We start from the raw sequence: 24363 nt of genomic DNA, 5'->3' as shown, positions 1-24363 counted from the left end.
ACTTACAGCAAGAAGGGAGGAAGGCTTGCAACAGGACACTGAGGACGAACAACATTCTAAGACGTGAGAACAAGAAGAGGACCATTCAAAGGAGACTGAGAAGGAGGAGGCAGTGTTGTAGGAGGAAGAACCTGGGACAAGGAAACCAAGGAAGAAGGAATTGTTAAAGGCAGTGGTCAGGGAGTTCCCTGGTGGTCTAGTGGTTAGGATTTCACACTTTCACTGCTGTGATCTGGGTTCAATCCCCAGTCAGGGAAGTGAGATCCCACAAGCCGTGTGGCGTAGTCAAAAGGAAAAAAGGTAGTGGTCAGAGGTATTAAATACGAAAGGAGTAAAAAAGTAGATGTAGTTTTATTGGATTGGTGGGGAACAGGTTCAGATAATAGTTGCAGGATGAGACAATCACCTTCACTGGAGAAAGTCATGGAAATGTAAGTTAAACTAAATTAAATGTCATTGTCTACCATTAAAGCAAATGTATGTAAAGGCAATGCCAAAGAATGCTCAAACTACCGCACAATTGCACTCATCTCACACGCTAGTAAAGTAATGCTCAAAATTCTCCAAGCCAGGCTTCAGCAATACGTGAACCGTGAACTTCCAGATGTTCAAGCTGGTTTTAGAAAAGGCAGAGGAACCAGAGATCAAATTGCCAACATCTGCTGGATCATGGAAAAAGCAAGAGAGCTCCACAAAAACATCTATTTCTGCTTTATTGACTATGCCAAAGCCTTTGACTGTGTGAATCACAATAAACTGTGGAAAATTCTGAAAGAGATGGGAATACCAGACCACCTGACCTGCCTCTTGAGAAACCTGTATGCAGGTCAGTAAGCAACAGTTAGAACTGGACATGGAACAACCAACTGGATCCAAATAGGAAAAGGAGTACGTCAAGGCTGTGTATTGTCACCCTGCCTATTTAACTTCTATGCAGAGTACATCATGAGAAACGCTGGGCTGGAAGAAACACAAGCTGGAATCAAGATTGCCAGGAGAAATATCAATAACCTCAGATATGCAGATGACACCACCCTTATGGCAGAAACTGAAGAAGAACTAAAGAGCCTCTTGATGAAAGTGAAAGTGGAGAGTGAAAAGGTTGGCTTAAAGCTCAACATTCAGAAAACTAAGATCATGGCATCTGGTCCCATCACTTCATGGCAAATAGATGGGGAAACAGTGGAAACAGTGGCTGACTATTTTGGGGGGCTCCAAAATCACTGCAGATGATGATTGCAGCCATGAAATTAAAAGACGCTTACTCCTTGGAAGGAAAGTTATGACCAACCTAGACAGCATAGTTAAAAGCAGAGACATTACTTTGCCAACAAAGGTCCATCTAGTCAAGGCTATGGTTTTTCCAGTAGTCATGTATGGATGTGAGAGTTGGACTATAAAGAAAGCTGAGCATCAAAGAATTGATGGTTTTGAACTGTGTGGTGTTGGAGAAGACTCTGAGAGTCCCTTGGACTGTGAGGAAATCCAACCAGTCCATCCTAAAGGAGATCAGTCGTGGGTATTCATTGGAAGGACTGATGTTGAAGCTGAAACTTCAGTACTTTGGCCACCTGATGCAAAGAGCAGACTCATTTGAAAAGACTCTGATGCTGGGAAAGATTGAGGGCAGGAGGGAAAGGGCACAACAGAGGATGAGATGGTTGGATGGCTTCACCGACTCAATGGACATGAGTTGGGTAAATCCCGAGAGTTGGTGATGGACAGGGGGGCCTGTCGTGCTGTGGTTCATGGGGTCACAAAGAGTCGGACATGACTGAGCGACTGAACCGAACTGAACTGATGTATGTGTGTGTGCTTCCCTGGTGGCTCAGTGGTAAAGAATTTGCCTGCCAATGCAGGAGACTCGGGTTCGATCCCTGGGTCAGGAAGTTACCCTGGAGAAGGAAATAGCAACCCACTCGAGTATTCTTGCCTGGAGAACTCCATGGACAGAAGAGTCTGTGGGCTACAGTCCGTGGGGTAGAAAAGAGTTGGACACAACTGAGTGATTTTCACTTTCAATGCAGGAGACTTAGGTTTGCTCCCTGCATCGGGAAAATTCCCTGGAGAAGGAAAGGCAATCTACACGGACAGAGGAGCCAGGTAGGCTACACAGTTCATGCTGTTGCAAAAGAATCAGACAGGACCTAGGAACCAAACGACAACAACAATGTATATATGTGTATTCAAGTTTAAGCTATTTGTAGGAATGTAGTGGGCATAGCTCCTTTGAAGGACTGTTTGGCGGTATCTATTCAAATTTAGAAATCAGCATACTCTTCCACTATTCCTTTCCGCTCCTAGGGATCAGCCCTTGAGCATGACGAACATAAATTTTGAAGGAAACTTGTATAAAGATGATAATTGCATAATTGTTTAAATGCATACAATTTGGAAACGAATGTTCATAAACAAGAAAATTACTCAATACATTGTATAATGGATGATGGTTGCCTTCTCAGATTCTGTTTCCCTCTTTCTCTTTTCTTACATAATCCTAATTTTGCTCAAATATCCACATTTCTCCCCCACACAGACTTTAGATTTAGGAAAGCTGACCTCCCTCTTACTTCAAGGGATAGGCTTGATTTTCTAAGAGTATCTTAACAATTATTTTATTTCAGGCAAGAACAAGAAACAATTTAGGATGTGATCAATTCATGTTCCTAGGGCTTTTAGAAAGTTCTTCCTTGAGCTTCTGGAAGAACTTCTGATCATAAACAAAATGAAAAGACAACCTATGAACTGGGAAAAAATATTTGCAAGCAAAATGAACAATAAGCGCTTAATTTCCAAAATATTCAAACCGTTCATACAATCCAATAACAAAAAGCCAAATAAGTCAATTGAAAAATGGGCAGAAGACCTAAATATTTCTCTAAAGAAGACATATAGATGGCCAATATGTACATGAAAAGATGCTAGCATCACTATTAAAGAAATGCAAATCAAAACTGCAATATAATATCACCTCACATCAGTCCTAATGACCATCATCAAAAAGTCTACAAACAATAAAAGCTGGAATGGGTATGGAGAAAAGGGAATCCTCCTACACTGTTGGTGGAAATGTAAATTAGTGCAGCCTCTATGGTAAACAGTATGGAATTTCCTCAAAACACTAGAGTTGCCATAAGGTTCAAAACTCCCCATACCTGGGCACATATCCTGATAAAACCATAATTTGAAGAGCTACATGTACCCCTGTGTACTTAGCAGCACTATTTACAATAGCTAACACATGTTGGGTAAATGTCCATTGACAGATTAATGGTAAAGAGGATGTGGTATTGCTGTTGTTGTTGTTCAGTAGCTAGTCATATCCAACTCATTGCGACCCCATGATCTGCAGAATGTCAGGCTTCCCTGTCCACACCAACTCCTGGAGTTTGCTCAAACTTACGTCCATTGAATCAGTGATGCTATCCAACCATCACATCCTCTGTTGTCCCCTTCTCCTCTTGCCTTCAATCGTTCCCAGCATCAGGATCTTTTCCAATGAGTCAAATCTTCGCATCAGGTGGCCAAAGAATTGGAGTTATAGCCACAGTATCAGTCCTTCCAGCGAATATTCAGAACTGGTTTAGGATTGACTGGTTTGATCTCCTTGCAGTCCAAGGGACTCTCAAGAGTCTTCTTCAACACCACAGTTCAAAAGCATCAATTCTTCAGTGATCAACTTTTCTTATGGTCCAACTCTCACATCCATACATGGCTACTGGAAAAACAATAGCTTTGACTAGACAGACCTTTGTTGGCAAAGTAATGTCTCTGCTTCTTAATATGCTGTCTAGGTTGGTCATAGCTTTTCCTCCAAGGAGCAAGTGTCTTTTAATTTCATGGCTGCAGTCACCACCTGCAGTGATTTTGGAGCCCCCAAAAACAAGGTCTGTCACTGTTTCCATTGTTTCCCCATCTATTTGCAATGAAGTGATAGCACTGGATGCCATGTCTTAGTTTTTTGAATGCTGAGTTTTAAGCCAGCTTTTTCACTCTCCTCTTTCATCAAGAGACTCCTAAGTTCCTCTTTGCTTCTTGCCATAAGGGTGGTGTCATCTGCATATCTGAAGTTGTTGATATTTCTCCCTGCAATCTTGATTCCAGCTTGTGTTTCATCTAGCCTGGCATTTCACATGATGTACTCTGCATATAAGTTAAATAAGCTTTCGAGCTTGAAATAGCTCAAAAGGAATTCCATCACCTGCACTAGCTTTGTGGCTTACAAATAGCTGAGAAAAGAAGAGAAGTGAAAGGCAAAGGAGAAAAGGAAAGATATACCCATCTGAATGCAGAGTTCCAAAGAATAGCAAGGAAAGATAAGAAAGCCTTCTTAAGTGAACAGTGCAAAGAAATAGAGGAAAACAATACAATGGGAAAGACTAGAGGTCTGTTCAAGAAAATTAGAAATAACAAGGGAACATTTCATGAAAAGATAAGCACAGTAAAGGACAGAAACAGTATGGACCTAATACAAGCAGAAGATATTAAAAAGTGGCAAGAACGAGGGTGTAATAACCCACCTAGAGCCAGACATCCTGGACTGTGAAGTCAAGGGGGCCTTATGAAGCATTACTATGAACAAAGCTGGTGGAGGATTGGTATATATATATGTTTCCATTACATATATAATGGAAATATTCAGTTCAGTTCAGTCGCACAGTCACGTCCGACTCTTTGTGACCCCATGGATTGCAGCATGCCAAGCTTCCCTATCCATCGCCAACTCCTGGAGTTTACTCAAACTCATGTTCATTGAGTCGGTAATCCCATTTAACCATCTCCTCCTCTGTTGTCCCCTTCTCCGTCTGCCTTCAATCTTTTCCAGCATCAGGGTCTTTTCCAATGAGTCAGTTCTTCGCATCAGGTGGCCTAAGTATTGGAGTTTCAGCTTCAGCATCAGTCCTTTCAACGAATATTCAGGACTGATTTCCTTTAGGATAGACTGGTTGGATCTCCTTGCAGTCCAAGAGACTCTCATGTGTCTCCTCCAACACCACAGTTCAAAACCATCAATTCTTTGGCACTCAGCTTTCTTAATAGTCCAACTCTCACATCCATACATGACTACTGGAAAAACCATAGCATTGACTAGACGGACCTTTGTTGGCAAAGAAATGACTCTGGTTTTTAATATGCTGTCTAGGTTGGTCATAGCTTTTCTTCAAAGGACCAAACATCTTTTAATGGAAATATTCAGTTCAGTTCAGTCGCTCAGTCATGTCTGACTCTTTGCAACCCCCATGAATCACAGCACACCAGGCCTCCCTGTCCATCACCAACTCCTGGAGTTCACCCAGACTCGTGTCCATCGAGTCAGTGATGCCATCCAGCCATCTCATCCTCTGTCGTCCCCTTCTCCTCCTGCCCCCAATCCCTCCCAGCATCAGAGTCTTTTCCAATGAGTCAACTCTTCCCATGAGGTGGCCAAAGTACTGGAGTTTCAGCTTCAGCATCATTCCTCCCAAAGAAGTCCCAGGGCTGATCTCCTTCAGAACGGACTGGTTGGATCTCCTTGCAGTCCAAGGGACTCTCAAGAGTCTTCTCCAACACCACAGTTCAAAAGCATCAATTCTTCGGCGCTCAGCCTTCTTCACAGTCCAACTCTCACATCCATACATGACCACAGGAAAAACCATAGCCTTGACTAGACAAACCTTTGTTGGCAAAGTAATGTCTCTGCTTTTGAACGTGCTATCTAGGTTGGTCATAACTTTCCTTCCAAGGAGTAAGCGTCTTAATTTCATGGCTGCACTCACCATCTGCAGTGATCTTGGAGCCCAGAAAAATAAAGTCTGACACCATTTCCACTGTTTCCTCATCTATTTCCCATGAAGTGATGGGACCAGATGTTGAGCTTTAAGCCAACTTTTTCACTCTCCACTTTCACCTTCATCAAGAGGCTTTTTAGTTCCTCTTCACTTTCTGCCATAAGGGTGGTGTCATCTGCATATCTGAGGTTATTGATATTTCTCCCGGCAATCTTGATTCCAGCTTGTGTTTCTTCCAGTCCAGCATTTCTCATGATGTACTCTGCATAGAAGTTAAATAAGCAGGGTGACAATACACAGCCTTGACGTACTCCTTTTCCTATTTGGAACCAGTTTGTTGTTCCATGTCCAGTTCTAACTGTTGCTTCCTGACCTGCATACAAATTTCTCAAGAGGCAGATCAGGTGGTCTGGTATTCCCATCTCTTTCAGAATTTTCCACAGTTTATTGTGATCCACACAGTCAAAGGCTTTGGCATAGTCAATAAAGCAGAAATAGATGTTTTTCTGGAACTCTCTTGCTTTTTCCATGATCCAGCGGATGTTGGCAATTCGATCTCTGGTTCCTCTGCCTTTTCTAAAACCAGCTTGAACATCATCCATAAAAAAAGAATGAAATAATGTCATTTGCAGGAACTCGCAAGGATCTAGAGATTATCATACTAAGTGAAGTAAATGAGAAAGAGGACAACAAGTACCATATGACATCACTTATATATGGAATGTAAAATACAATACTAATGAAATTATCTATGAAACAGAAACAGATTAACAGATGTAGAGAATAGACTGTGGTTGCCCGAGGTGGGGGTGATGCAGGAGGGAAGGACTGGTAGTTTGGATTAGCAGATGCAAACTATTATACATAAGATAAATAAATGACACGGTCCTATTGTATAGCCCAAGGAATTATATGCAATATCCTGTGATAGACAATAATGGAAAGGAACATGAAAAAAATGTATGTAACTGAATTACTTTGCTATACAGCAGAAATGAACACAACATTGTAAATCAACTAGACTTCAATAAGATTTAAAAAAAAAAAAAAAAGAACTTCTGAAATCCTCTTATACTTTCTCTTTAATTAAAAATTGTGTAGAAAATTCTTCAAGAGATGGGAATACCAGACCACTTGACCTGCCTCCTGAGAGATTTGTATGCAGGTCAAGGAGAAAGAGTTAGAACCTAACATGGAACAACAGACTGGTTCCAAATAGGGAAAGGAGTATGAAAGTCTGTATATTGTCACTCTGTGCAGAGTACATTAACTTCTATGCAGAGTACATCATGTGAAATGCTGGGCTGGATAAAGCACAAGCTGCAATCAAGATTACCGGGACAAATATCAATAACTTCAGATATGCAGATGACACCACTTTTGACAGAAAGTGAAGAGGAACTGAAGAGCCTCTTGATGAAAGTGCAAGAGGAGAGTGAAAAAATTGTCTTAAAATTCAATATTCAAAAAACTAAGATTATAGCATCCGGTCCCAATACTTCATGACAAATAGATAGGGAAACAATGGAACCAGTGAGAGACTCTATTTTTTGGGGCTCCAAAATCACTGCAGATGGTGACTGCAGCCATGAAATTAAAAGATGATTAAAAAAGATGCTTTTGAACTGTGGTGTTGAAGAAGACTCTTGAGAGTGCCTTGGACTGCAAGGAGACCCAACCAGTCAATCCTAAAGGAATCAGTCCTGAATACTCATTGGAATGACTGATGCTGAAGCTGAAATGCCACTACTTTGGCCACCTGATGTGAAGAACTGACTCACTGGAAAAGACCCTCACGCTGAGAAAGATTGAAGGTGGGAGAAGAAGGGGACAACAGAGGATGAGATGGTTGGATGGCATCACTGACTTGATGGACATGAATTTGAGCAAACTTTGGGAGTTGGCAACAGACAGGGATGCCTGACATGCTGCAGTCCGTGGGGTTGCAAAGAGTTGGACACAACTGAGCGACTGAATTGAATTGAACTCAACTGATGGGCTCAAAGTAGCCACATTATGACTATGAGGGAAGTTAGCCTTAGAGCAAGGCCCACATTGTAAATGGTAGAGCAGGGAGGTAAGAAAAAATAAAGACAGAAGAACCTCATTCTTGATAAGATTATTAAAGTTCTGGATCACTTAGTCCTGAAAGGCAGCCGATTTAATCTCTCTGCTGAATGGGCCAATACATTTCCTTACTGGTTAAGCTACTCTGAGTTGTTTGTTTCTTATTTTTGAAAACTTTCTAGTTCAGACACTATGACACAACTATATTATGGAATACAACATAGCAGTTTTAAAAATAAGGCAGATTTCTATATACTAATTTCATATAAAAAACCCTATTAATGAATAAATGTTGAAAAACTGTATGATTCTATTTACATAAAATTTTTAAAAGCAAAATAAATGAACCATTTCTATAAGTGTTGTATATGTAGATGTGCTTGTGTAATTTATTTCTAAGCTAAAATATGCATAATATTTGCTATGTTGAAAATATACGTAGTGCATATGTAAACTGTAAAGCATAATAATAAAATTAAAATCATTAAACCCAGCAATGAATTTACATACTAGAACATTATCAAAACCATTGGGGATACTTATATGCTCTTTTCCAAACTCCACCTTTGGTTTCTCCAAAAGAAAAATAGCAATTGCAAGAGATAACCAGTACTCTGAATTATTTTTTTAAATAATTAAATTAATTAATTTATTTTTGGTTTTGCTGTGTGGGCTTTTCTCTAGTTGTGCTAAGTAGGGGCGACTCTCCAGTCGCACTGTATTGGCTTCTCCCTGGGGTGCCTTCACTTGTGGAGCACGGATTCTAGGGCACGTGGGCTTCACTGTGTGCAGCTCAGTCTCAGTCGTTGCGGTTCCAGGCTCAGGAGCATAGGTTTAATAGTTGTGGCGCAAGCACTTCATTGCTCTGATGCATGTGGAATCTCTCCAGATCAGGGACAGGACCCGTGTCTCCTGCATTGGCAGACAGATTCTTTACCACCGAGCCACCAGGGGAGCCCTTACCTTGAATTTTTAATTAATTTTCTTAAAGTATAGTTTACCACATATATGTGTTTCTTAAACAATAGTTGCTTATATAATTTTTTAATCTTTATATTAATGGTATCGTACAACATACAGTTCTATGACTTCTTCGACTCAACATTTCGTGTATGTAACTGTAGTTTATTCATTCTATCTTTATACAGTGCTCATTATATAAATTTTGAAAATATGTATATTTATTCTCCTGTCAACCACGTGAACACTTTCCATTGTTTTTTCCTTTATGAACAATGGTGCCATGGACATTCTTGAACATGTGTACTGCTGTATATACACAAGTTTCTTTATGAAATTAGAAACTGAACTACTAATTCTTAGGCGAAGCACATGCTTTATTTTTCTAGGTTATGCCAAAATAGTTGTGCCAATGTACACTTTCACCAGCAATCCCTAAGTGTTCCTGTTTTTCTACATTCTTGTATTATTAGACTCCTTAGTTTTTACAAATGCTGCTGCTGCTGCTGCTGCTGCTCCATCACTTTAGTCGTGTCCGACTCTGTGCAACCCCATAGACGGCAGCCCACCAGGAAATGACTTTAAAATGATACCTGACTATGGTAATAGCTTTTCTATGATTACTAATAAAAGGAAGCAGTTTTTATATCTTATTCATCAACTGTCTTCCCTCTATAGTCCTAGTTAAACATAGCTCAGGATAATACTTCCTCCTGGAAGACTTCCCTGACTTCACCAGATTCTCAGGCTAGCCAAAGTGCTGGTACTAATACTTTGCATATTTCTATCATTACACTTTAACAGATCCTCCAGTTTTCAAAGCTACTTATCTCTCTCTTTTTTTTTTAAATTATTTGGCTGCATTGGGTCTTGTTTGAGTCATGTGGGGTCTTTCATTGATGTGCAGGGACTCTAGTTCTGGTGCATGTGCTCAGTAGTTGCAGTACACAGGCTTAGTTGCTCTGCAGTATGTGAGATCTTAGTTCCCTGAACAGGGACAGAACTCATGTCTTTGGCATTGCAAGGCAGATTCTTAACCACTGGACCACCAGGGAAGTCTCATGACTATCTCTTCTTTATAGCCCAAAGAACAGTCTAATTCATCATTTCATATGATGTGTGTTAGTTGCTCAGTTGTGTCTGACTCTTTGAGACCCCATGGACTGTAGCCCGCCAGGCTCCTCTATCCATGGGATTCTCCAGGCAAGAATACTGGAGTAGGTTGCCAGTCCCTTCTCCAGGGGATCTTCCCGAGTTAGGGATTGAATCCAGATCTCCCAGCATTGCAGGCAGATATTTTTGCCAACTGAGCCAGCCTTTGGGAGGCCTGGCATGCTGCAATTCATGGGGTTGCAGAGAGTCGGACATGACTGAGAGACTGAACTGAATTGAACTGAGCCACCAGATTACCATTTCGTATGGAAAACTGCCCCTTTTTTATACCTATTTCTTCTTTTACCCAATGCTTTTTTGATAATTAATTTTAGATGACCTAACACAATATGCCTATCTTCTATAATTATATAAATATTTTAATAATGCCAATTGACAGCAGTTTGAAATCACATAAAGTCTAAATCTTGATGACAAAGTAGCCTAAATTGGAGCTCCAGGCAGAGATGTAGAGACAAACTGCTTGATACCTGGCTGTTTAAAACTGTTTTCCTATTTTTAAAGACATGCTGTGATTTTTAAATATTGACATAGATAGCTTAGCCATTTAAAGGTAAATAAACACATGGTCCCTTCCTTGAAGGAACTCAGTGTCTAACATGGAAACTATGTGAGAAACAGTTGACAATCATACAGGAAGCTGTATGGCTAAGCCTTTGGGAGACAGGAGCTTCGCCAGGACACCACCTTAGTTCCAGCAGCTCTGATGACAACTCAGATACCTTGATAGGAGTTCCAATAATTTCCTCCTCTCAATCCGAGGCACAAATGTACCTATTCTAGTGACCTTCTGTTTTTGACATAATTCACCTACTCTCTCACCTATCGCTGCATTTTTCTTTTGCTATCAATTCATTGATCTTGAGTTTAAATTCCTGAGATGATCTGCTTGGTTCAGCTAAAGTATGTTCTTTTCATAAGGCACCTGATATTTTGCTGACCATTTGGCTCAAATATGGTAATAGAGCCAGAATGTACATAATGAAATTGTGTGCATGCTCAGTCATGTCTGACTCTTTGCAACCCCATGGACTGTAGCCTGCCAAGCTCCGCTGTCCCTGGAATTTTTCAGGCAGGAATGCTGGAGAGGGTTGCCATTTTCTACTCCAGGGGATCTTCTCAACACAGGGATTGAACCTGGATTTCCTGCGTCTCCTGCATTGGCAGGCAGATTCTTTGCCACTGAGCCACCTAGGAAGTCCACATAATACATAATACTGGAGTGGGTTGCCATTTCCTTCTCCAGGAGATCTTCCCAACTTAGGGATGGAACCCGGGTCTCCCGTATTGCAGGCAGACGCTTTACCATCTGAGCCACCAGGGAAGCTCACATAATACAATTCACAATATCCAAATTAATTATCTTCAGCTGCATTCCTCAGCAAGGGCCCCTCAGGTTGGGGTTGAGGGTCATTACATATGAATAGCTTGGCCTATCCATGACAAGTGATATGCGCATGCGTGCTCAGTCGCTTCACTGGTGTCTGCCTGTTCGCCTGTTCGTGATGCTATGGACTGTAGCCCACCAGGCTCCTCTATCCATGGGATTCTCCAGGCAATACTGGAGTGGGTTGCCATGCCCTCCTCCAGGGGATTTTCCCAACCCAGAATTGAATCTGTGTCTCCTGCGTTGCAGACAGATTCTTCACCCACGGTGTCACCTGGGAAGCCCTACAAGTGATATATGAGTGCATTATTGAGGGCTCTTTCTGTTGAAGGGATGGGACATTCAATTCAAACTGATTTAGGAAAAGGAATTTATTGGCTTACAAACCGAGAAGCCTAGAAGCATGCTGTTGTGTTGCTGTTTAGACGCCAAGTTGTACCTGGCTCTTTTGCAACCCCACGGACTATAGACCACCAGGCTCTTCTGTCCAAGGGATTTTCTGGGCAAGAACACTGGGATGGGTTGCCATTTCCTTCTTCAGGGGATCTTCCCCATGTAGGGCTCAAACCTGTGTCCCCTGCATTGGCGGATGTATTCTTATCCATTGTGCCACCAAGGAAGTCCTAGAAGCATAACTGGCCTAAAGAACGGCTGAATCCATAATTTCAAATGATACTGTCAGCTTAGCCCTGCTTTCTTCTGTGTTGGTTTTGTTTTCTCTCCACTAGCTCTAAGTTTAAATCCTCCCAGAGTTAAGTGAAAAAAGGAAGAGTTCTCCTGCCCTCCCCCTTTAAGCTTTTTTCTTGATAAAGCACATAGTGTAAAGGTTGAAAGCATGGACTCAGTAACCAGGTTGGCTTCATCAATTATCTACTATTCCTATAATCTTATTTAACCTCTTCAAGCCTTAGCTTTTTTTCATCTGTATCACAATAGTTCCGGTACCATCACTTCACAGCAAATAGATAAATAAAAAGTGGAAACAGTGACAAATTTTATTTTCTTGGGCTCCAAAATCACTGCGGACAGTGACTACAGCCACGAAATTAAAAGACGTTTGATCCTTGGAAGAAAAGCCATCACAAACCTAGACAGCATATTAAAAAGCAGAGACATTACTGTGCTGACAAAGGTCCATCTAATCCAAACTATGGTTCTTCCAGTAGTCATGTATGCATGTGAGAGCTGGACCATAAAGAAGGTGGAGTCCTGAAGAACTGATGGTTTTGAACTATGGTGTTGGAGAAGACTCTTGGGGGTCCTTTGAACAGAAAGGGGATCAAACCAGTCAATGCTAAAGGAAATCAACCCTGAATATTCATTGGAAGGAATGATGCTGAAGCTGAAGCTCTAATTCTTTGGCCACCTGATGCAAAGAGCCGACTCACTGTAAAAGATCCTGATGCTGGGAAAGATTGAGGACAAGAGGAGAAGAGGACGACAGAGATGAGATGGCTGGATGGCATCACCAACTCGATGGACATGAGTTTGAGCAATGGACATGAGTTGGAAGGACAAGGAAGCCTAGCATGCTGTAGTCCATGGGGGTCCCAAAGAGTCAGACACAACTTAGCAACTGAACAACAATCACAATAGTTTCTACTATCTGGGTTGCTAAGAGATTTAAAGTTGCTGATATTTGTAGGATGCCTAAAATAGTGCCTGATACAATGTAAGGGCTATATTACCAGCTCTGATTGGGTCGTAAGTCCCTCCCTATGTCCTAAGGGTTTTTGCTAGGGTTGGGACTTTCTATCCAAACTACAAAGATCTGGAGTAGTGGAAGGATGGTTTCTTTTAAGAAATTGGAGTGCCTTTACTAAAGGCTGGGGAAAAGAGGCCAGGTCAACATAAACAACACGCTTACTATAGGAAAGCAAATTGTTGCTTGAGACTTCTCTAAGGTTTTATCATACAAGCAATACATGAATTTGTGTACATTGTTTCTAATTATATATAGGGATAACCTGAGAGGATTTGTTTATGCTTGCGATTGTTAAAAAAAAAAAAAGCACAAACTTTTTATTTGAAAAAATAACTAGCATTTGACCAGCACTTTACTGAACAAAGTATTTTCACATGTATTAGCTATTTAATCCATGCAATAGCTCTGGGAGAGTAGGTTTTATTAGACTTTCTTAATGGTAACAAACTTTGCAAGCAGAAAATAACAGATGGATGTAAATTTTACAAATGGTGGTACTGGTTATAGCATTCTACATTAGTCTCCTACTGCTTTTTATGCACTGTTGGTATCCACATATAACCACTTCTTTCATTCAACATATATTTACTGAGCCTTTGTTGTTTATGAGGCATCATCCTAGGCACTTGGTATACACAGCAGTAAACAAAACAGACAATACTCGCACTCCTTAAGTTTACATCTAGTGGGGTATGGGCAAACAAGCCATAAAATAAAGAAGGAAAAAGTGTTATACAGTAAAAGTAAATAGCAAAACCGGATAAGGAGTATATGCTGCTGCTGCTGCTGCTAAGTCGCTTCAGTCATGTCCGACTCTGTGCGACCCCATAGACCGCAGCCCACCAGGCTCCCCCGTCCCTGGGATTCTCCAGGCAAGAACACTGGAGTGGGTTGCCATTTCCTCCTCCAATGCATGAAAGTGAAGTCAAAGTGAAGTCGCTCAGTCGTGTCCGACTCTTAACGACCCCATGGACTGCACCCTACCAGGCTCGTCCGTCCATGGGATTTTCCAGGCAAGAGTACTTAGAGTGGGGTGTTCAATTTTATAGGCAGTGGTCAGTTCAGGTTGTCCTCTATTATTCTGCGTTGTTTGCAGCTCTCCTGAACAAGGATAATAGTTCCATTTCTATTTACCATACTCCCAGCACCAGGCACTCAGAGACAGTAATTTTATACTAAATAAAAAACTCTTCTAAGATGCAAGCAGTTGGGAAATACAGGCCTGTACTAGATACTGACCATACAATCCATAAATTGAATAACCTAATCACTCGTGATTTAATTAATCTAATCACTGAAATTCTATGGGTTAAATACTATTACAGGCCGTTTTTAAGAATTCCAAACATGTTTTAGCCGCCTCTTTGGCCCTACCAGCGCGTGTAAGCTTTCCTGTTTGTGTATGTGCGCACTTTTTCAAAACCACAGCCTTAGCCACTTATCTCTTGGTATCAACAGTAGTTTTCTAGGATTAGCACTTGGGATTTCTACTGAGGAGCTGCGTGAGACCCAGTTATCAGCCCATCGAACTTCAGTGAGCCACAAAGCAAGGTTCTGACCCCCAAAACACGAACTACCGAAAGCGGGAAGCCCTCTTTACAGTCCTCACACCGAGTCCAGCAGGAACCTTGACCTCAAGATGGCGTCGCGTAATCATAAGATTCAATCAGCTCCAATCAAAAATGGCAGGGTGGGTCGTAAATGACGGCTCAAGACTTTCTAGCCCTCATTAGGCGCTCCATCTCTATGGTGACTCGCCGCTGCGTGGTGATTCAGAGCCAAGAGTGAAGACTATCTATACGCGCTCTTCTCTATGATCCTCCTCCCCACGCCCCTGGCCGCAATGCACGCCGGGCACTAGGAAGACCTCCAGAAGAAGCTCCCCGCGCAGCGCGGCAGTGTTTTGCGGCCTGTGCGAGTAGGCGCTTTGGAATCAGTCTCCCGGATAGCGGCGCGCAGAAACCTCGAACCGGTGGAGCCCACTTGTAACCTGGAGCCCGGAAGACCGCGAAGACAGTACCGTTTCCTCAGCGGCGGGTGAGTTCACGCCTCAGAACGCGTGTGGAAACCGGGAGACTGGGTACTTCGGTTGGGGGCGGAGGGAGAACCTGGGAGGCTGCGAGAGGGCCGGGGTGGGATGGGAATAAGGGGACGGGGGCGGGGAGTTGGGGTGGGGGAGGGGACGGGCACGAGGCTTGGGTTTCTCCACTTCTCTAAGGCCTGGAAAATCTGTGGGCCTAGCGGCAGCCGGTGCAGGCCAAACCTCCCGGCAGAGCCTTCCTCCTTGCATTGTCGCCCACTTTTCCTTTCTTTTCCCCGGCTCGCCACAGAGTGGCCTCGGCCCATTCTGGACTCCGCGTTTGCCAGAAAACGAGCGGTCGCCCCCCTGGGGAGTCCTTTCCTGAGATCCCTTTCAAGCCTGAGCCTGCGGAAGCCCTCCGGTAGATATTCTGGGCCGAGGGTACAATTGCTGCAGACTCTGCCTAGAAGCTGGCCAGCACCCACCCTTTTTAGCGGGGGTGGGGTAGGGGGGCTGGCCACCGTCTCATTTCTTTCCCTTCCTCTCTGGTCATCTAAAGCCCGCCACCGAGTGAACTGCCCTCTCTCCCCCCGTCCCCCCCCACTCCCCCCGCCCCCCACCCCGACTTAAATTTAGCTGCTGCCCAACTTTTCTAGCACCCTCCTGGTTGGTTTGCCTGTCTTAAGATTGTGATGAGTGTTGTGGCCCTGCCCCTTTGCTCCCCTGGAGGTTACAGTAAACTGTGTCTCCATTGATTCTAGGAGAGGTCCAACATCCACGTTAGAATATGTTACTTCGTTCTCATCCGTCTGTGGTCTTCATTACTGCTTTTACAACACGTTTTTAGAACAAGTTCTAGGAGTATGAAGATTATTTTGAAGTTACGTAATACGGTTTTTATATTGCCACGGAAAAGCCATTTTGATAACTGGGCAGAGTGGAGCAGACCAGAAGGAGGGAGGAAATTGGGCTTCTCTTGCACCAGACTGCTCTAGTTGTGAAGTACTGTGAATTGGGTATTTGGCAGTAAGCAATTTTTATATTGTTTTGAGAGCTTTACTTTCTAAAAGGTAATTTCCAAAATGTTCAGAGGGTGGAAAGGCAAACAGTTGGTCAGTAATAGTTCCTCACGATTCAAGTGGAGATACTATGCTGTTTTAACTCATTTAATTTTTCTTGAAGCCTTGGTTTTCTTCACCTGTAAAGTGAAGATTATTGATGATATCCACCTCGTAGGTTATTGGCGTTGGGAATTAATTGAGAGAAACGAATGTAAAATCCTTAGTGCAATAACCAGGTAACATATTAAGTGTTTAGGCATATTAACTGATAGTGTTTGTTGTTTAAGAATTTTCACTGAGGTACAGGAGCCTATCCCTGACTTAACATTTCTTCCAGTGTACCCTGGATAGAGTTGTATAAAGTCAGAGTTAATCATTAGTATGTTATTATTAGAAAGAGGCATTGTGATAAGCAAAAACAGCCTTTGGATTGGCAATTTAGGATAGTGGGGACCTTGGAGTCCTTATCCGCGAATTGTATTCTTTTGGATAAGTTAGCTTCTTCATCAGTAAAAGAAAAATATATTTTACACTAGGTAATTTGGGAGGCTAAATGAGATGACCTGTGTTGAAAGCTTTTGTAAACAAAAGTAGATTAAAATTAGTTGATGTTTTCATGACATTGGTAACCCCAGAAGATGAATTATTTCCTTTTTGGCTACCCCCAAGTTAGCTGTATTTCATATACTTTCTTAATTTACACATAATTTAGAGAAAAATTATATTGACTGTTCTGTAGAAATGATAGTAATCATTGGCTCTTAATATTGTATAAAAGCATGCTGTTTATCTTTTTAATTTCTTGATAGTTCTTTATGATACTGCTACTGATGTTCATAAGAGGATTTTGATTCCTCAGTTTTTTGAATATAATTTTTCCTAACTTTTTTTGAATTTTGAAACTCCAGAAAATGAAAACATATTTTCACTGAGAATTACTGATATTGCTTTTTAACTTTTTATTTTGACATAATTTCAGACTTAAAAAAATGTTGTAAGAATGGTACAAAAGGATTCTCAAATATCTTTCACCCAGATTCCCCAAATGTTAACAGTTTACCTGTTTGCTTTATCTTCCTCTTCTCTTTGTCTTCATAGTTTTCTTCTGAAATCTTTGCTAGTAAGTTGCAGATGTAGCGTCCCTCTTAACCCCCCCCCCATACTTAAGTGTGTATTTCCTAAAAACAATTACATTCTCTAACAACAAAATCAGGAAATTAATATTGATACAGTGTAGTCTACAGGTCTTAATTTGGTTTTGCCTGAAGGAGTCAGGAATTGGTATTGATAATTTTTTTTTTAAGTTTATTAAGGTATAATTGACATATAAAACACGCTCATTGTAATGTATGATTCAGTGATTTTTTTAGTATATGTGCAGAGATGTGCAACCGTTGTCTCAAAGGCGCTCTCTTTTTTGTTTACAAGTCACTTCCTACTCCCACCGTAGCTCCAGACTGCCACTGATCTCTGTTGCGTTAGGCTTGCCTTGCGTAGGCTGGGACAGTTACGTCATCCATTGTACCTTGCAGGCTGTACGCACAGCAGGAGACAGTGCATGCTACACTAATAATCATTCATATCTAATGTTTAGCCCCTGGGTTGGTTGTGTAACTACATGTATCTTAAAACTTTCTCTCTTAGAACTAATAAAAATAATGTTAGAAAAGAATCTGGCACATAATTGGAGCTAGATGTTCTATGGAATAAATGAGTAAGTTGTATATGAGTGTTTGCTGAGGAGGAACTGTTGGTTTTAGAAAGTTGTCCTGATGAGGTTAGCCTGTTAAGTCTATATCCCAGGTGAAATACTTTGTTTCTGTCAGGATAAATTTGTAATGGATGAATGCATATAAGCAGTAATGGTATTCTTAAGAGAGCAGAAAAAGTGGTTAAAGGTGAAAAAGAAAAGCAGAGTGCATAGATGAAGCTTTAGAAGTTTATTTTGTTTTGGGGGAGGACCAAATTTATTGAGATAAAATTTACATACATTAAAATGCATCCATTTTAATTTCAGTCAATTTTGATGAATACCTAAACCTGTCTGATCACTGCCACAATAGAGATAGGAAACACTTCCAACATAGGTTCTTATTTTTGTTATTTTGGGCCATAAAGTTTCATCCTTGGTGGATAAAAATGTTTTGAACCTTCCAAAAGTGAAGCACTGCTTTTCAAGTATTCTTTAAATGCTTTAAATTTAAAGTATTTTTTAAGTAAGTCATTTCAATGCTGATAAAATAAGCTCATCTCTGTTAAACCCCACACACAATCCCTCGGCAATTGACCACATTCAGAATATATCTAGAAACCAGTAATGTGTCACTTCACTGCCACCACCTGTTCTAGGCCACCTCTCTTGCCTGGGTTATTTCAGTAGTCTCTTACTTTTCTACCCTTGTTCTCCTCCAGTCTTAACATAGGGGCCAGTGACACTGTTAAAATAAAAGTCAGGTCAAAAACCTTTCGGAATAAAACCAGTATTTTTACAGCAGTTTACAAAGCATTACATTCTTTGAACCCCCTTCCCATCTCCAGTTTGTGCCAGTACTGTGCTTCAGCTGTTGGCCTTCTTACTCCTCGTGCAGACACACCTCAGGTTCTTTGTATTTGCAGTTTCCTTTGCTTGAAAGGCTGTTGCTCCCCAATATAGGGCTTTCTGCCTCATTCTCTTGCAAGTCTTTTTAAATGTTGCCTTCTTGGTGAAGCCTGACCACCTTGTCTAAAATAAAGCATTCTTTAGCTCTCTTCCCTATTTCATTCAACAAAGTACATACCAACTTTGAATATCTTTATAATGTATTGTAAGAGTATTACAGTTTATCAACTACAGGTAGATAAACTTTGCTTATTCTAAAAGTTTATTCTCAGTCATTCCATATACATCAAAACATACCAAACTCTATGTTGAAATATGTGGTTGATACTCTCCTTTTAGGGTGTTTAAAGTGAACATTAATAATTATCAGAGATCACCAGAAATGTTTGTTTTCTGAATTTCCATAGGAGGGGCCATTATCTTATTAAGATTGCCTTCATCTTTGAAGTTCAGCCTATGAATAAGCAAGTTTTAAACAGTTCCAAATAAAAGGGAAATATTCTGTAGAAAAATTGGAGTGAATGAAATGGGTGTATTGCATAAACTAAAACATAATCTGGTTAATTCTTAACAGAATGAAAAGACATTTGAAAACTGAAAAAATATAGTTTAAACGCCAAGAACATAGAGGGTTTTTTTTGTTTTGTTTTGTTTTTAAAGCAGTACTTGCATTTAATACTTGGGGGAAAATTGATTCTAAAGATGAATTCATGGTTCAATCTTTGTAACCATTGTGAGGCTAGGTGCTTGTCACTGCTCGAATTGTACCCACACGTGGTAACTTAATAAATTTATTTAAAGAGTTTCTTAGAGTTTATTTGTTTACTGATTCATTCATTGAGCAGGTATTAATAACAACTGTTCTTCTAAGAAAGTGCTGAGATAGAGCATTATAATGATAATATAAGAGCTTCTGTAAGTAGGACAGTAGTAGCCCTCAATGTTTTAAAAGGATACACACTCTTGTCCCCTTCCATATAGAATATTTGCTTTTGTTTTGGGCAAAAAAGTATTTTTAAAAATCATTTAAAGATTCAGCACATTTGCAGTCTTAAATTAGTTGCATTCATACCTACTATTTTAAGTCATTTCCAATAGCTTACTAGCTGGTATATGGCATTATTCTAGATATTTATTTTACCTGTAAAGCTTTCTGAATATTTTAAGTGTGCTGTGTTTTTGAAATTGAAGTTTATATTTTATAGAATATTTCAATATTTTAACTTAAGGGAAAACACTCTGAGGAAGAATAGCTATGAAGATGAAGGGCATGCTTTTTAAAGAAATGTCTGATAAAGGAGTAAAAAGATACTCAAATCTCATTAATGAGTAGGGAAATTCAAGGAGAAACGAGTATTTTTTTTTACTTATCAGATTGGAATGATGGTGCGGATAGAAGGAAGGGGCATACCTAGATACTCTTGGTGGGAATATTAATTTGTACAGTAGGTTTGGAGGAGGATTTGGAGGTAAAGTGTAGATATATAATAGTACTGATCTGTATTATTGAATTACTTGGCACAGGTGCTTAGAGTTATATGTCCATTATGTCCAAGAACATTTAATATTATTTATAAGAGGTAAAATACGGAGATAACCATCCATGTTGGTAGGTAGTTGTATCTATATAGTAATAGTTTACTGCATTATAAAGGATGGAGTAGAAGTTGATGACATGAAGAGATGTTAATAATGAGGGAGAAGTGTACATAACAATATACTATGATTACATGGCTTGCACAAAAACATAAATGATTATGTATTAGTTTGTGTAGAGAAAGGTATTTTAGAAGAATACAATGATTTATACCAAACTTGGGATTAGAGGCAAGGAAGTGAAGACATGCACTTTTTATCCTCTCTCTTCTGAAGGATGAATAAAACAATATATAAAACCCAGAAAAGAAAATAGTAGAGAAAAACATTTTTTAAAAGCTTTAGACAACTCTGGATCCCTTGTTACGGGGTATAGGTAGGGGAGTTTTTCCAAGGATGCAACAGAAAATCTCCTGTTAATCAAGTTGCATTAATTTTTAAGCTGCATCATTAATATCAGATCAATCCACTTATTTTGGTGCATGAAATCTTGTTAGGACATTCTAACATCATTTTTCTAAACTTTTCCCAGTAGTTTTGGATACTTGAGTAGGTTGACAAAAATATTGACAATATAAAATTTGAGGGTAAGGAAAGTCTTAAGTATTTCTATTCATTAGGGAAAAGACAAAAGTTTTCTTTTAAGTGATACTAGTGTCATAAACGAAATGAAACAGTTCATTGTGTTCTTGTATTTTTAAAAATCAAATACCAGCATCTGATTCTTGAATTTCATCCATTCATTGAATATCGTTCAGGAATGGTAAAGAGGTTTGCTTTAAAGTTTAAGAAAAATTATCACTTTTTTTTCATTGTCATAAATTGGATATTTTCTTTATATTTGAATGATTACAATGGGACCTGATACCTGGAGGTTCCCCCCCACCTCCCCAGGTTTGTAGAATGTCACTGAGACATTGATCTGTTCAAGAACTGGCCAACACTGAATCAGCAAATACTGTGTGACTTTGTTCATTTAGTTTTCAGGATGCATAAAAAAATGAATGCTTCAGAACACTTAAAAACTGTTAGATATTTTCCTGAATTCTGAGTTTGGTTTAAAAAGATTCATTGATGTTTGGTACTTAATTTTTGGATATTAACAACCTCAAAATTTTTTTCTTCCTTTATATGTATTCCCATATGATTGTAGGAGTCTATCCTGAACTTAGATCGTGTACATTTTGGGAACTTATTTTAGAAAAAATCTAAGTTTAAAAAATTCTCAATGGACAGACAGAGAAAAGAGGGTCTTTGCCAACTCCTTTGGGTAAGAAACTTCAGAATTTTGCAGATACTCTAAAAATGAAGGCCAAGAAACCAGGCATATCAAACTGTAAATTTTTCAAATAACATGATTTGCCATGATTTCTTTCTTTAGACCGCTGCAGTAAGAATGTCTTTCCCCCCTCATTTGAATCGCCCTCCGATGGGAATCCCAGCACTCCCACCAGGGATCCCACCCCCACAGTTCCCTGGCTTTCCACCACCCGTGCCTCCAGGTGAGTTTGTGGTACTGTTGCTTCTGCAGTTGATGACAGTGTTGTGTTAGTTTCTGATATACAAGACAGTGATTCAGTTTCTTGGTTTTTTTTGTGTGTGTGTTTCAGTTTTATATATATGTATAGGCACGTACTTTTTTAAGATTCTTTTTCATTATACTTAAGATACTGAATATAGTTTCCTGTGCTATACAGTAAATCCTTGTTGTTTATCTGTTTTATATATAGTAGTTTATATTTGCTGATCTCAAACTCTTTAATTTTTCCTCCCTGCTTGCCCTTTTGGTAACCATAAGTTTGTTTTCTGTCTGTGAGTCTGTTTGGTAAATAAGTTCATTTGTATCATTTTTTTAGATTTCACATGTACATGGTATCACTTGATGTTTGTGTTTCTCTGATTTACTTCACTTAATATGATAATCTCTGGGTCCATCCATGTTGCTGCAAATGGCATTATTTCATTCTTTTATAGCTAAGTAATATTCCATTGTAAACATCAGTATATACCACATCTTCATTCATTCATCTGTCGGTGTACATTTAGGTTGCTTTCATGTCTTGGCTATTATATATAGTGCTGTTGTGAACATTGGGGTGCATGTATATTTTGAATTAGAGTTTTCTCTGTATATGCCCAGAAGTGGGATTGTGGGATCATATGGTAGCTCTACTTTTAGTTTTTAGGAACCTCCATACTATTTTCTGGGGCTTCCCTGGTGACTCAGTCGGTAAAGATTCTGTCTGCAAGGCAGGAGTCTGCCTGCAGTACAGTAGACCTGGGTTTGATCCCTGGGTCTGGAAAATCCCCCTGGAGAAGGAAATAGCAACCCATTCCGGTATTCCTGCCTGGGAAATCCCTTGGACAGAGGAACCTGGTGGTCTACAGTGCATGGAGTCACAGAGAGTTGGACACGACTTAGCAACTAAACCACAACAACATACTGTTTTCCATAGGGCTGCGCCAGTTTACATTCCCACCAATGATGGTGGTTTTTTTTAATGTGTCCTTATGTCATTGCAATATTATCTTTAGAAAATACGTGTGTGAGTATTGGTAGAAACACTGCCCGTTAGCGTTCTAGAAATGTGATGTCTCATTTTCCTATGGTGGGAGTTTTCATTTCTGGCTGAGTATCAAACTCATCTGGGAAATTAAAAATCTTTATTTAAATAATAGGTAATACATTTATACCAATCAAAAAGGTATACAGTGAAAAACTTTTCTTACCTTCCTATATAATTTATTACTATCCCCTTACTGAAACGCGAAAACAAAACAGGGTTATTAGTTTCTTCTTTATCCTTCCAGATGTTTTTTGGTGCATATTACAAGCCGCTCTAAGTATATATTTTTCTATTCCACTTGTTTTTGTGTAATTCCTTTAACACAGATAATGTAGTAACATCATATATATACTATTTTGCCTTAACTTATATATATATAGTTTATATATATGTTAACTATATATATAAGTTAATAAAAATTAATATATAAGCTTATATATATATATATATATATATGTATTTGACTATTATCTTGGAGAGGTTTCCAAAGTTCTATATAAAAGCTTCCTGTATTCAGTGTTTTATAAAGTAAAAGTTTTTTAAGTCCAACCCCAACGTACTGAATCAAATCCTTAGAAATTAAGGCCCAGGAATGTCTTTTTAACAGGTTCACAGGTGATTCCTAAGTATCCATTTAAGCACAGTTAAGAGAACCCAATTTGAGAACTGTTATCTTGAGATTTATAATTAGCACTGCTTGACTTAAACTTTTCCTCTGGTTTATGAGTGGTAGTTCAGATTTTTTTTTTTAATGGGATTGAAAGCATTTTGTACAGATTCAGTTTCCCTTGTGAAAGATAGTATCTAAGAGTTCTCCTTACGTTGCATGTTGGGAAGTATTTTCATTTAACGTAGAATCCATGTAATTCAGGTTGAAAGCAACAGATGATCTTGTAAACCAACTAGAAGTATTTCTTTTTTAGGAAAGCTTTACATCAGTGACCTGGCTTTAACCATTGGATTATCTGTTTGAAATTACAGTGTTTACTAAAGAGCTTGACTGTTGCAGAATCAAAAGTACCTTGCAATTGGCTAATTTGATGGGTTGTTAATTCATAACATGTACATTACAGAGGCTCAGCTTTGGGGGCCTCCTACCCTTAGGTCAAGTACACAGCTGTGTTGGAGTAGATGTGAAAAGCCACAAGATAAATATGGAATTTTTCTGGAGTATCATTTAAAGCTTCAGCAATTTGAGGGTAAATCATAATTTAAAAAAACAACTACTTATGCATGTACATCGTGGAGTAGAATGCTGTACTTATAAAAGTTTTTAGGACATTTATGCTTGTAACTAGCTGTTCTAAGCTGTTGTTTTAGATAATCATGGATATGTATTTGTTACCCCGTTGCTGCCAGGGACGTAGTGGGAGAGCTTGAGTACTATCACTGTATTATTCCATGTAACAGTTAATGAATTACAGTTAGTAACTTAACTGCCCTGTGATAAAGGAGTTTGT

At 39.6% G+C, this 24363-nt stretch overlaps 1 protein-coding gene and 1 long non-coding RNA gene across 5 annotated transcripts in view; one reads left to right on the top strand and one right to left on the bottom strand.

The window, feature by feature from the left end:
* Positions 1 to 8457: 8457 nt before the first annotated feature.
* LOC147364053 (uncharacterized) lies at positions 8458 to 14781 on the bottom strand. Its single transcript, XR_015134044.1, has 2 exons — positions 14635 to 14781; positions 8458 to 8747 (listed from the first exon to the last, which is right to left on the bottom strand). It is a non-coding gene; the product is annotated as an uncharacterized LOC147364053 (long non-coding RNA).
* A 140-nt stretch (positions 14782 to 14921) lies between these two features.
* RBM25 (RNA binding motif protein 25) overlaps positions 14922 to 24363 on the top strand; it is a 47825-nt gene continuing 38383 nt past the window's right edge. The window contains exons 1-3 of one of the 4 annotated variants that reach the window (XM_086319824.1): positions 14922 to 15097; positions 15391 to 15501; positions 21718 to 21838. In XM_086319824.1, the coding sequence (XP_086175950.1) occupies positions 21733 to 21838 (106 nt within the window). In that variant the 5' untranslated portion in view covers positions 14922 to 15097; positions 15391 to 15501; positions 21718 to 21732. Of the gene's footprint in view, positions 15098 to 15390; positions 15502 to 15841; positions 21839 to 24363 lie in introns of all 4 variants that reach the window. The other 3 variants (XM_086319823.1, XM_086319825.1, XM_086319826.1) reach the window with 3 other exon arrangements.

This window comes from Bos grunniens, chromosome 10 (genome assembly GCF_055505025.1).
Source record: "Bos grunniens cultivar Pamir isolate PY7600 chromosome 10, Bosgru_T2T1.0, whole genome shotgun sequence".
Lineage (NCBI taxonomy): Eukaryota > Metazoa > Chordata > Mammalia > Artiodactyla > Bovidae > Bos > Bos grunniens.
This window is presented reverse-complemented; position numbering and strand designations above follow the sequence as displayed.